The sequence below is a fragment of the Ictalurus furcatus genome, chromosome 25, assembly GCF_023375685.1.
Source record: "Ictalurus furcatus strain D&B chromosome 25, Billie_1.0, whole genome shotgun sequence".
In the NCBI taxonomy this organism is placed as follows: Eukaryota; Metazoa; Chordata; class Actinopteri; order Siluriformes; family Ictaluridae; genus Ictalurus; species Ictalurus furcatus.
In genome coordinates this window covers 9767744-9780434 of record NC_071279.1, presented here as the reverse complement: position 1 = coordinate 9780434, position 12691 = coordinate 9767744, and the positions used below count along the sequence as shown (strand labels likewise).

Below are 12691 nucleotides of genomic sequence, written 5' to 3'. Positions count from 1 at the left end.
GGAGGAGGAGGAAGGTAGACGACTGCCCCCGCCTGGTGCGAAGCCGAGGGACAGAGAGAAAGGACACTTTAGGCTCATTAACATATGACTTCATGATGACTCTCAGGCTTTTCACTAAGCATCCTGCAGACCTTCACAATCAGTCCTGTCCAAGCAGGAGGCCAGCACTATAGGTCAGAGGTTAGGATGTCCGCTTACTGATGTCCGTACGCTCGTTTTTTTTTCTCAAGTGGCATGTGCAAGCACTCCAAACATCTTCTCTTTGTGTGTATACACACACACACACACACACACACACACACACACACACACACACACACACACAGGCTCTTGTCCACTTCTCTAAAGTGAGTAAAAGTATACTTGTAAAACATTATTTCATTCTTAAGCCTTCCTGGAATACATACTGATTTTGATAACAAAACTGATCATCTTCTTACTTTGTAGGATTACTAATTAGTGTTGTTTAAAAAAAAAAAAAAAAACTGTTGAAATTCAATAGTTGATAAGTCATGTAGGCAAAAAAAAAAAAACATGCTACACTATTGTCAGTATTCATCAGACAAAATAGCATACATCAGTTACAAGTGTCAATATTCAGCCTAGCCGAAGCTATAATTATAGGTAATACTCTTCGCTATTTCACTGTATAAACAGCCAAAGGTAATAATAACTACCATAAATCAGCTGTGTTTATACCATTCTTGAATCAGAAGGTGTGCATAAACTATCTACAGCAGCAACTCTGACAGTAACATAAACGATAAGTTTATATCAATGAGCTAGTTCTAATACGTTATAGTTCCTATTGTAAGAGTATAGTATGGCAGACACTCCACATAATCTACTGTAAGACTAATAACGGTAACACTTTACAACAACAGCACATGAACAATCATGCACTAATACCTGAATTTATCCTTACTTAAATATGAACTAATGATGAGTTAAGGCATGTACTAATCACAAACTAATGAAGAGTTAACCTTAACTACGATGTGAGTCTTATGAATTCATGCGTGAATAACGAGCACCTTAATTACATGTTAGTACCTGTTGGTTAGTTAATGTATTAATTAGCACGTAAGGGTAAACTAAATCAAACATGCACTATAAGAAAGAATAAAACGTGCATAATCTCAAATTGTTTATATAATTCGCCATATGCAGCTGTGTACGTTTGATAAGGAGGATCAGTGTACAATGTAATAATCCATCGCCATCCATTGATGTTTGTGTACACAGCTGCATATGGCCAATTATATAAACAATTGTCATTTTAATCAAATTCAAATTTTTTATTATAGAGCATGTTTGATGTAGTTTACCCCTATGTGTTACTACCAGCACAACCATGCTGTTTATTTAGATTTGTTAGATGTTTGTGAAGAAATGGAAAAAAGGTATGAGCTATTGCACTCACTGACTCAGTCTCTGTCTCTGTCTGTCTCTGTCTCTCTCTCTCTCTCTCTCTCTCTCTCTCTCTCTCTCTCTATCTTTCTCTCTCTCTCTCTCTCCTTAAGGAACTCAGTAAATATTTAGATTCTTCGGTTAGTGACTACATGGTTTTTAGCAATCTGCTATTTTTCTTGTGTTTATTTTTAAAATGAAACATGGAGTTATTAAGGAACCACATATCATTTGACTTCGGGACCTCAGAGGTTCATCCTTTTTCTTGTCTGTTTGTGTTTTATGTAATTGATCCACTTCATATTTCTCAGTTTAATATACACACTACAGTGGCTGTAGTAAGAAATAAATAAATAAACGCAGTACACAATGTTTCCAGAGAAACGGCATGTTACAGATAAACGTCTTGTCAGTTGTGCAAGCAAAGTGCTTCTTATATACAGTCATGTGAAAAAATAAGTACACCCTATGGACATTTTTTTAAACATATTTGGACGAGCAAACATTTGATCCTCTTTGAAACAGTGCCAACTTAATAAAGGTGATATACTCTATCAAATGACACATAAAACCGACATTTTGTGGTAATTTTCACAATTTAAATGAACAAAATACAGATCCATCTCATGGAAAAAGTAAGTGCACCCCTATAATTATCACACCTTCAAATACATAATATAGAATCAGGTGTTCAGGATTGGGTGCCAGTGATTAGAACCTGCTTAGGGAGTGCAGGTGGAACCTGTCTCATTTATACCCCTCTCATATCTAGTGTCTGGTGTTCCCTTTGTTATTGAGGTGTGTGGTGTCATGTCAAGATTTAAAGAGTTCTGTAAGGCCTTCAGAAAAAAGGTTGTGGATGCCTATGAGTCTGGCAAGGGATTTAAAAAGATCTCCAAATTATTTGAAATACATCATTCCACTGTAAAGAAAATCATCTACAAATGGTGCAGATTTGAAATGACTGCCAATTTGTCCAGGACTGACCGTCCCAGCAAATTCAGCCCAAGAGCAGACCATCTGACCATGGGCATGTGAGCATCAGAACTGGACCATGGAGCAACAGAAGAAGGTGGCCTGGTCTGCCAAATCACGATTTCTTTTACATCATGTGGATATCTGTGTGTGTGTATCGTTTACTTGGGGAAGAGATGGCACCAGGATGCACTATGGGAAGAAGGCAAGCTGGCAGAGGAAGTGTGATGTTCTGGGCAATGTTCTGCTGGGAAACGTTGGGTCCTGGCATTCATGTGGATATTACTTTGACACGTACCACCTACCTAAACATTGTTACAGACCATGAACCCCACTTCTTGGCAAAGGTATTCCCTAATGGCAGTGTCCTCATTCAGTAAATCGCCCTGCCACACTGCACTGTTCAGGAATGGTTTGAGGAATATGACAAAGAGTTCAAGGTGTTGAATTGGCCTCCAAATTCCCCAGACCTCAATCTAATTATTTGGCAGAATTATAAGACGAATTAAGAGGTTTTCAGTCCACAGACTTGCGGAGATATGTATAGTACATCCTTAAAACAATAACAAAAAAATCCTGGTTGAGGCACAGGATGTCCATTTCCTGGCTCACAAGGCCACTTCCTGTAGCAGAAGGAGCTACTTTTGGAAGCTACACACGTTTTATTGAGGGAGCTGATTTTGGGGAGTTTGTGGAATACTTCTCTAAAATGCACATGAAAGCATTTGGTTGATACTTTGTTCTTGTTACCTCATACCTGCACATCAAGCAAGCATGTATATCTGCATGCATGCATGCATGCACGCGCACGCGCACGTGTGTGCGCACACACACACACACACACGCAGTTATAAACTGTGTGCTCTAGAGGGCTCTGTGCCAGTAACCCTGAGTGATATTACGGGTCAGCATAGTGCAGGGAGTCTCAAAGGAAATCAGACCAGCTGCATGAGGCACGGTGGAGAATCAGTCTGTGCAAAAATTGTTCATAAAGAACAGTTATTTAGAAATTTTGAGCTGTAGAGGTGGTACAGTTTTGAGGTTCTTCAAACAGAGGTGATTTGATTAATCATTATGAGAGCAGATACTACAATGTTTTATTTGTTTCCTGTGTAAGAGCAGACAGGTGAGCTGAGTTTACCTTGCTGTGTCCTTGAGAGCAGGTGCTGTGGGCTGGGCTGAGAGTTGAGACTCACATGGGAAAAGTCATACACACCCTTTACTGGTTGAATACAAGAAAGAAACAAAATACACACATTAATTCACTCACAAGTTGCACTTGGTTTAGAACAAGTAGCATATACAAGCCGTACAGTATTTCCATGCATGTTCTAGAATATACTGTAATATGCATCGTTACATTTGTCCTGATTACATGGATATATTATATTGGTCATGTGGGGTCTAAACTAATCTTTTTTTTGCAGCCGCTATATTCATTCCAAAGTGACTCTATGGAGTAGATGGACTGTTTTATTGAATATAAACAGGTGGAAACTGATAATACCCAATAAGGTGACTATCATAAATCAATGAATCTCTAGAACAAGCTTAGGGCTATTGATGAAGCAATGTCAGACCTTCAACCATTCAATCTGGTTGTTATATCTTTTGAATCAAACAACTTATGATAAACATATATCTAATAAATGGAACATTGTGAAATTATTTTAATAGCATGGTGAGATATTAGGTTTTGTATACAGGGAATGTGGGATTGGTTGTCAGTCATTTTATGCCATGTAGTGGGGGGGGGGGGGGTCTGGTGTGTGTTTTTCAGTGTGTGTGTGTGTGTGTGTGTGTGTGACAGAGAGGTGGCCACAAACAAGCCTTTTTTTAAAATGTCATGTTGTAAAAAAAAAAAAAAAAAAAAAAAAAAAAAAAAAAAAAAAAGAATTGAATTGAAAGAATTGACATGGAAATAAATTTATCAACTGAATGTTTTAATTGCTAAATTCATGAATGTAGCAGGGGTGTGTGTGTGTGTGGTGATGAGCTGGCCAGAAGAATCAGCCTGCTGCAAAGCTTCTTTGTTTTGATATTTTCTCATATGCGTTTTACACTTCCAGTCTGTCTACAACAACAGCTCACATACAATCTCAGCCTGGTTCTGCTGGGTTCTTTGACAGGCATGCTGCCAACAGTGTAACAATGAACAATGTAGATACTGACTGCAGTTTAGATAGACGCTTGGATGCACATAAATGGAAAAACAATTCACGCCAGGGGCAGCTGGTGTACAGTAAATGGGCTAGCAGGTCTAAGCCACTTGTCTTTAAACGATAAAAATACATCAATATAAGGTTTCATTTTTGACACACACAATCAGATTATATGCTGTTAACAAATGTCGGTTTATTTTGCACACTTGTGGAACCAAATGCAACAGAACAAGCAAAGGTCATAAAAAATACACAGAACGGTATGTAGAAGTGAAGCTGGGGCCCAGATCTTTCTAGATCAGTCGTGAAACGCCACCCAAGATTTCATACACATTCAGAGGAAACACAGTTGAAGAAAGTTTTTTTTTCTTTAAAAAAAAAAAAAATTCAGAGGACACTCCACTTTGCCCAGCTTTTAGTTTATTTCAAGGTGTGTTCATATCTCTTTCTGTCACGAACCGGAGTTGGCACAGAAGCAGAAGCGGGTGCGTAGTAAAGGGTAGTTCCAAAGACGTAGTCGTAAAACAAGCAAGGGTCAGGCGATCGAACAAACAAAGCACAAGGGGACAGGCAGAAAGCGTAGTCGTAAACGGGAAAAGAGGTCGAGATAACAAAGATAGCAAACGAATGTGAAAGGCTTGAAAACGCAGAAAACAAGTCTACTGAATGTATACTTCGCAATGAACATTTGGCGAAGGACTCTCTAGATACTAGTGGAGAGAGTGTGTGTGTGTGTTATTAGTGACAGGTGTGGGAGATTAGAACTCCGGGGATGGTGAGCGCATGTGTGCATGGGAGGTGAGTATTGCTTCTTGGGAAACTGAGTCCTGGCCGGGTTGAGATATGACACTTTCTTTATGCATAAAAAACATCAATACAAATTTAAAATATATATATATATATATATATATATATATATATATATATATATATATATATATATATATATATATCAAACCTCTTGCAGAATTTGAGAAGGTATGAAGATTGAAGATCTCTGCTATTATAACTTTTTTTAAACCCAGAAAACAATGTCTGCATGCAACATTTTTGCATAGCAACATTCTGGCACAAGCAACATATCAAGCAACCATGACACTATTTGAATAAGAACGATATGTATTAAATAATTTTTATTCTTCTTTATACATACTGAGCATTTTCCACTTCATGCGTAAAGTTTGTGCTTGAACCTTCTCCTCTTCTCTGTAAACACAAATAGGCTTGCAGGTCACGTAGTAACGAGGTACGGTAACATGGGTATTTTTAAAATGTAGAACTTTCTGTATTCTTAGTATCTGAAAGAATTTACAGGGTAGAAACTATCCACATGTTGAAAATATAAGTGTTAGCACGTGACTTGTGAGCCCGTTTGTGTTTGCCCGTTGTGAAAAACACGAACATTAAGCATGAAGTGGCGAATACGCTCAAAAATACGCTTGGAAAAAAAGAGTTAGAATTATTTATTACATATTAACCTTATTCAAAAAGAGTAGTGGTAGAAGTTATCTTGGTTAAATGATTTTGGTGCAGAACGTGACATACAGAGCATTCAAGTGATTGAAGTCTGACATGTTGCCTAGCAACATATTGCTTGCTAGTGGCAGAACATTGATATTCAACATACAATATAGACGGTGCTGTAGAAAATAGCTGCATGCGAACTTTTGCATTCTAAGAGACTGGGTTGAACAAAAAAAGGTTTAAAAAGCCTCCCTTGGTGTACCAGATATAAGTGCTGTGAGAATCAACCCCATCCTAGTCAGTACAATTTTTGTATGATTTTTTTAAGAAAAGGATCTATAGGTTGTAAATATGAAATATGGAGATGGTTTGTTGGCTTTCTGTAATGTCTCATCTAAATAAAGCATCAAACAATTTTGAACTATTTACATCAAAACAACAGGACAGTGTAGAGCTATAACTACACTGTAGATATTACTACCTATTACTGTAAAACAGGCTTGAACCATGATACTACCACCACCATGTTTCACAAATAGGATAAGGTTCTTATGCTGGAATGCAGTGTTTTCCTTTCTCCTAACATAATGCTTCTTATTTAAACCAAAAATTCTATTTTGGTCTCATTAATCCATAAAACATTTTTCCCATAGCCTCCTGGCTTGTCCATAGGACCTCAGTAGGCATGGTTTCTAAAAATCTGACAACATATCTATAAACAATATAAACAATTTCGGAGCACATTGTTTGGTTTATGCATAAGTGAGTCAGCTAAGTGTTTGCATATCTAGTTTTATTGTGTAACCATAACACTGGACATTGGTGATGGTAGTAAATATAACTACACTCTAGATATTACTTTTATTACTAATATGATACTTTTATTCATTCTGAATTAAGATGCCAAGAGTAAAGCCTCAATCATACAGGTGATAATGTACCTCATGTACTAATACAATACATTATCAGGACATCAAGTTCATCATTCATATATGAATCTTATTCCAAGAATCATATCTTGACATGAATCATGTCTCTTGATGCCAGTCTGCTAGGACTTACCGTAAGGTGTAGGTGGTGTCACAGGAAATGTAGGTGTCAGGGGAGATTGGTTAAGATCCACCCATAACAGACTGTCATTCTCAGAACTGAAATCCCCATAGTCCACTGTGTCACTACCATACAGACCTCCACACTGACACACACACACACACACACACACACACACACACACAAAGCAGGCCAGATGTTTACTCTACATGGAGGTGGAATTAGTCATAATGCATGACAAACATACTCCGGTTATAAAGGGGGCACTGTATGAGTACATGGCATGATGAATGTGTGTGTGTGTGTGTTTGTGTGTGTACCTCAGATGATTTGTAGACAGCAGTCTTTGATAATGGCTGTAAAATATCACCGTCGCTGCACCTGGATGCAGGCTCATTAGTGGCGTTAGTAATCGGCTTATTCCTACAGCCTGAGAAAGAAAGAGAAAGTAAAAAAAGAGAAATAGATATATTTAATAGCAATTCCATGATTTCCTGAGTCACTGAGTATTCCAAGGATTAAAGTGGAAACCTTATTAAAATAATTATAATTCCTTAGATTTATATAGCGCTTTATATATAATGCTTTATATATAGCGGAAATCTCATCAACCACCACCAGTGTGTAGCATCCACCTGGATGATGCGACGGCAGCCATAGTGCACCAGAACATCCAGCACACACCAGTTATTGGCGGAGAGGAGAGGAGAGTGATGTAGCCCAATCAGGGATGGAGATTATTATTGGGCCATGATACATAATGGCCACTTGGGGATTTTTAATGAACACAGAGAGACAGGACCTCGGGGGTGAGCACCACCTTCCGCAGTCATTATAATGTGTTGGGTTTGGTCCCTCTTTAATAGTTTTCATTTAGGGGTGGGGCCTATCCATCCATTTTCCGTACTGCTTATCCTACACAAGGTTGCAGGGAGCCTGGAGTCTATCCCAGAGAACATGGGGCACAAGGCGGGGGACACCATGGATATGATTCCAACCCATCGCAGGGCACAATCACACACACACAGTCACACACTATGGACATATTAGAAATGCCAATCAGTCTACAACGCATGTCTTTGGACCAGGGGAGGAAACTGGAGTACCTGGAGGAAACCCTGAAGCATGGGGAGAACATACAAGCTCTGAGCACACAGGTCAGAGGCAGGAATCGAACCCCCAACCCCGGAAGTGTGAGGCAAATGTGCTAAGCACTAAGCCACCATGCCCCCATATCAATTATACTGTATACAATATATAAAAGTAATATATTGTGTTTCTAACAGGCTTGACCTGTGACAACACCATTTGTTATTTCCAAGTTTCACTATTATACATGAAATGCTCTGTGTTTTTCTGCTTTTTAAGCATATGCAGATACTGTTGAGATTTTGCACAAGCAACACAAAACCACGGAAAAAACTATGAAATGGACAAATGTACTGTTCTGGCCTTGAGAAAATGTTCCTACACATTTACACATTATACTGTTGTTAGTCAAACACACTACTGAATAGTGATCAGTTGAAACTGTTGGTGCAAGCAGAGCATCATGGATGCAGATTGTTATTTGTCTATACAACTGGGAAAAATACATCTATCGGCAGTTGTTCTGCCTAAAGTGTTGGCTCTCTAAACAACTTTCTTTATTCCACAATTTTGAACTGACTAAAAAAATGTTAGCAAATCAACAAAATATCCAGAATTGTCATGCCCTCAGAGACATATTCAAACCAAACTGAGCAAGCTTGCTATCCTTTCACATGCTTCAAATTGGATCGCAATTTGTTCTTAATATACTTCCTGAATGTATTTTTCTTGCATTTTCAGCTTTCATTGGCTGTTCACAGAATCCTGTGCGATTGAACTTCTTGATATATAGTACAATCTACTACCTTACGCCAACCCAAAATTATTAAACATCTTTCTTACACACTGACTCTGATAGGCCTGAAACTTCATGAAGAGGGAAGACATACTAGAGGGGGCAGGGTGGTTTAGTGATTGGCACATTTGCCTCGGACCTCTGGGGTTGGGGGTTTAAATCCCACTGCCACAAGGTGTGAATGGAGTTTGCATGGTCTTCTTGTGCTTCGTTACTTTCGTTTCCTCCCCTACTCCAAAGAAATACACTATAGGCAAATTGGCAATTCCAAATTGTCCGTATTGTATGAGTGTGTGTACAATTGTACCCTGTGATGAGTTGGCACCCTGTCCAGGATGTCCCTCGCCTCGTGCCCTGAGTTCCCTGAGATAGGCTCCAGGTTGCCCTATGAACAGAATAAACTCAGATCATTTGTGACCTTTGGCTATTTTTTTATATAAAACACCTCTACTGTAACTGCTGCATTAGACGACTCTCTCCGTTTTGGGCTGCAGCCGTCGCTGACCTTTTTGTATGCAACTGTGCCACACATTTCAGTAAAGACAATTTCTTCTTCTACAAATGATGTGAAATTTATTTCATTATGAAAACCTTAAGCTGGACATGGCTTCTGACAACAACTAGCAGTAAGAATTACAGTGAATAACAAGTGGACCATAATCACAATATTATTAATAAAGATTCTCTGACAGTTTATAGATATACATAAATATTTCCTTTAGTGAGCATGACACCCAGTATCTCATACCTCTGTAAAACAAAGCAATGGTGAAAGTAAGTCTTCAAATGCATTCCTAAGTTCTTAAGCAATACATCTTCAAACAGAGAGACACACACAACAGGACGTACTCCAGAGTTACTGTATAAACATCCGTTCTATTTCTATCTAAACTGGGGTCATTGCACCTTTTCACTGAAATCTTGTTCAGGAATGTGCAAGGGCACAAACTGAGGACACAAGTAAGGAATTACAGTACCTTATGGTCAGGTTACTCAAAACATTCTGAATAGGAAGTTCTGGTTTTGGATAGATACTGTATATTCCAATAAGTTACAAAGCGAATTGAGTGTGTTTGTAGATAAAAGTCATTATTTACAGATAATATATCTCTGGGAGTATAACATCTGCCACCAATGGAGCAAAGAAAGGAATTCAAGAAGCACATGTTCATAACCTACCAACCATAGCATAAAGCGATACAGCTCAAAGTGCAAAGGTGAGAGACGCACACCTGGAACGTAGGCTGCATTGCTGAAATCAGATTCATTTTCGATTCCAAGTTTAAAATTTACCCTACCCTATTATCTACACTATTTGAAAAGCTGCAAGCACATACTGGGATAACCGCAGGCCAATAATTTCACATTTATCGATTTAACATATCATAGAAATGTTCCATACTAAATTCCAAGGACTTAGAGAATCAAGATCATGGGATGTTTAACACAAATGGACAGATTTTGCATTCGAGTTGATTTTACTCCCATTGTCCCAAGTTTAAAGAAAGAACTTGGTGAAACTCATAGTGAAACAGCACAGTTGCCCTAACCCTAATCCCAGATGTTTACACACCCAAACGTACATATTATTCACACACACACACACACACACACACACACACACGAGTGCACATTAAGGATTGCCCACAGTGATACACTCCAGTGCAAGGGAGTTTATTTTCCTTAGCTGTACCTGTTCAGGGTTCCACATAGAGGTCCATTGTACATGTGTGTGCGTGCATAAATCCACTCAAGCCAACATAAGCTTTCCAAGTTATGAAAGCACATAGTGAGTCAACGCTCTTTCAATCTTTCTTACACAGTGGGCAAAGTCAAATATCTTAGAGGGCTTTTTTTGAAGACCCACAGTCATATAGTCTATATTCACCGTTGAAAAGTAAACTAGAGGTTCTCATTAAAATGCGTTTAGGTTTAAAAATGTCCTGAACACAGCAGGTCCAGTCTGAAGATGTGTGTGTAGTCCTTTTGTGTGAGCAGGCCTCTGGCCTGTATTGTGTTCTCATGGCTCTGAATTATACTATAGTGCTCAAAACCATGGTCCTGGAGAAATAACATTTCTTTCCAATGGATACAAGTTATATAGAGGAATGATAATTTAAACTTACTTGACTTGACGTGATCTTAAGCAAGTTCAGGAGCATTGATAACATTTTATCAGCAAGTGTCTGGTTACAAACTGAACTGATTAGACTTATGTCCAGTTTGTATGTACAGCGCATAGCTATCCAACAACTTGATCAAAGCCAGGCATTCGTGGCCAGGCATTTGTTAGGAAATCAAATTTAGCTAGGAAGGTAATGGACATCTTTAACCCCACACAACTATCTTTTTTATCATCACAAGTGTTAAACTCCCTTAGCATTTGTAAAACTTTGTTGGCCCCTAATACAACACGATTTTTGCGACAACACGATTAAAACGTTAAGAATAAAGTTAATATTAAAAAGTAAGTAAAAAGAATTCCTGCTGTTTTAGTGAAATACATTTATGGTCTCTTAAAGTTGAGGTGTCAAAGTACAGAATGTTTTTAAAAAATAGTCAAAACCCAATTTTTCATCTTTTTTTTGGATGTTTGCCAGAATTCAGCCACATTGCTATCTGATACCAGTACTGTTACGCTTAGAGGCACAGGCAGTTACTATTAGAACAATAAATATTGTTGTGTCTCTTTACATTAAATAAACATCTTTTTTTTTTTACATTTATTAGTTGATAATACTTCCATGTTACTGGGGAAATCTTACCTGATTGGCTGGATTTTGCTTGGCCAACTAAGTGTCCAACTCCATTGGTGCGCACAGAGGTTGAGCAGGTCATGTGACCCCTAGCCAGTGTGGGTACGGGTTCAAACTCTGGGTCCAGGTCTAGGATCAGTTGGTTCAGCTGCTCAATTGAATGGTCAATATCCAAAGCGAGGGAAGCAAATTCGTCATCCTTGTCTGCCTCTGGCTCCGCCTCCAGAGAGTCATTTTTAATCCCTGATTCCACTTTCTGTTCCAGTCTATCTGACTGTATGGTGTACATGTAAGAACCAGCAGAGACTAGCTGTTGCTGCTTCACCCATATGTGTGTCTGATCACTGCTGGACGACGTGCGAGTGTGAGTCTGTGTGTTATCTGGGTGTACCCCATCTCCAGCATCATCTTTTGAGTACTCACATCTACTCAAAACAGGAAGTTTAAGGCTTGTTTCTTTAGAGTCTGACACTGTAGCAGCAGATGTATGCTCATCCTCATCATCTAGGATATTGGTTTCTCGTTGTGCTCTCGTGCGTTTACCATTCATGTGAAAACCAGGGTCTATATAATGGAAATTTTCACCTGTTGCTCTCTCATCTCCATCACTCGTGATGGCAATCTCAGAGGTTAGGACATGCACACGAAGCTGCTCCTCTGCCATGCTGCCCGTAAAAGTGGCTTTCTGGACTTGGCTCTGGAGTCCTGCGCCTGCTGCTCCGGTACACAGTGAGTTAGCGGAGAGCCCAGAATCACTGCTCACGGAGGACAGTGCGTTTTCAGTCAGCTGAGCTGGGGGTGAAATACACAGCGAATAAAAATTATATATTTTTATATATAGCCTATATATATATATATATATATATATATATATATATATATATATATATATATATATATATATATATATATATATATAGCATCTGCATGCAAGGCTGGCTGGCCGATTTCAACCTTAAAACAATCAACAACAGAATAATGCTCTAATT

General features: G+C 38.7%; 1 protein-coding gene across 1 annotated transcript in view; it reads right to left on the bottom strand.

Moving 5' to 3' along the window:
• Positions 1 to 12691, bottom strand: part of si:ch211-191a24.3 (tensin-3) — a 47447-nt gene that overhangs the window by 17257 nt on the left and 17499 nt on the right. Inside the window, exons 12-16 of the mRNA XM_053614894.1 lie at positions 11712 to 12494; positions 9254 to 9331; positions 7382 to 7491; positions 7074 to 7206; positions 3527 to 3607 (exon numbers count right to left, since the gene is read on the bottom strand). Coding sequence (XP_053470869.1) covers positions 3527 to 3607; positions 7074 to 7206; positions 7382 to 7491; positions 9254 to 9331; positions 11712 to 12494 — 1185 coding nt within the window. The remainder of the gene's footprint in view (positions 1 to 3526; positions 3608 to 7073; positions 7207 to 7381; positions 7492 to 9253; positions 9332 to 11711; positions 12495 to 12691) is intronic.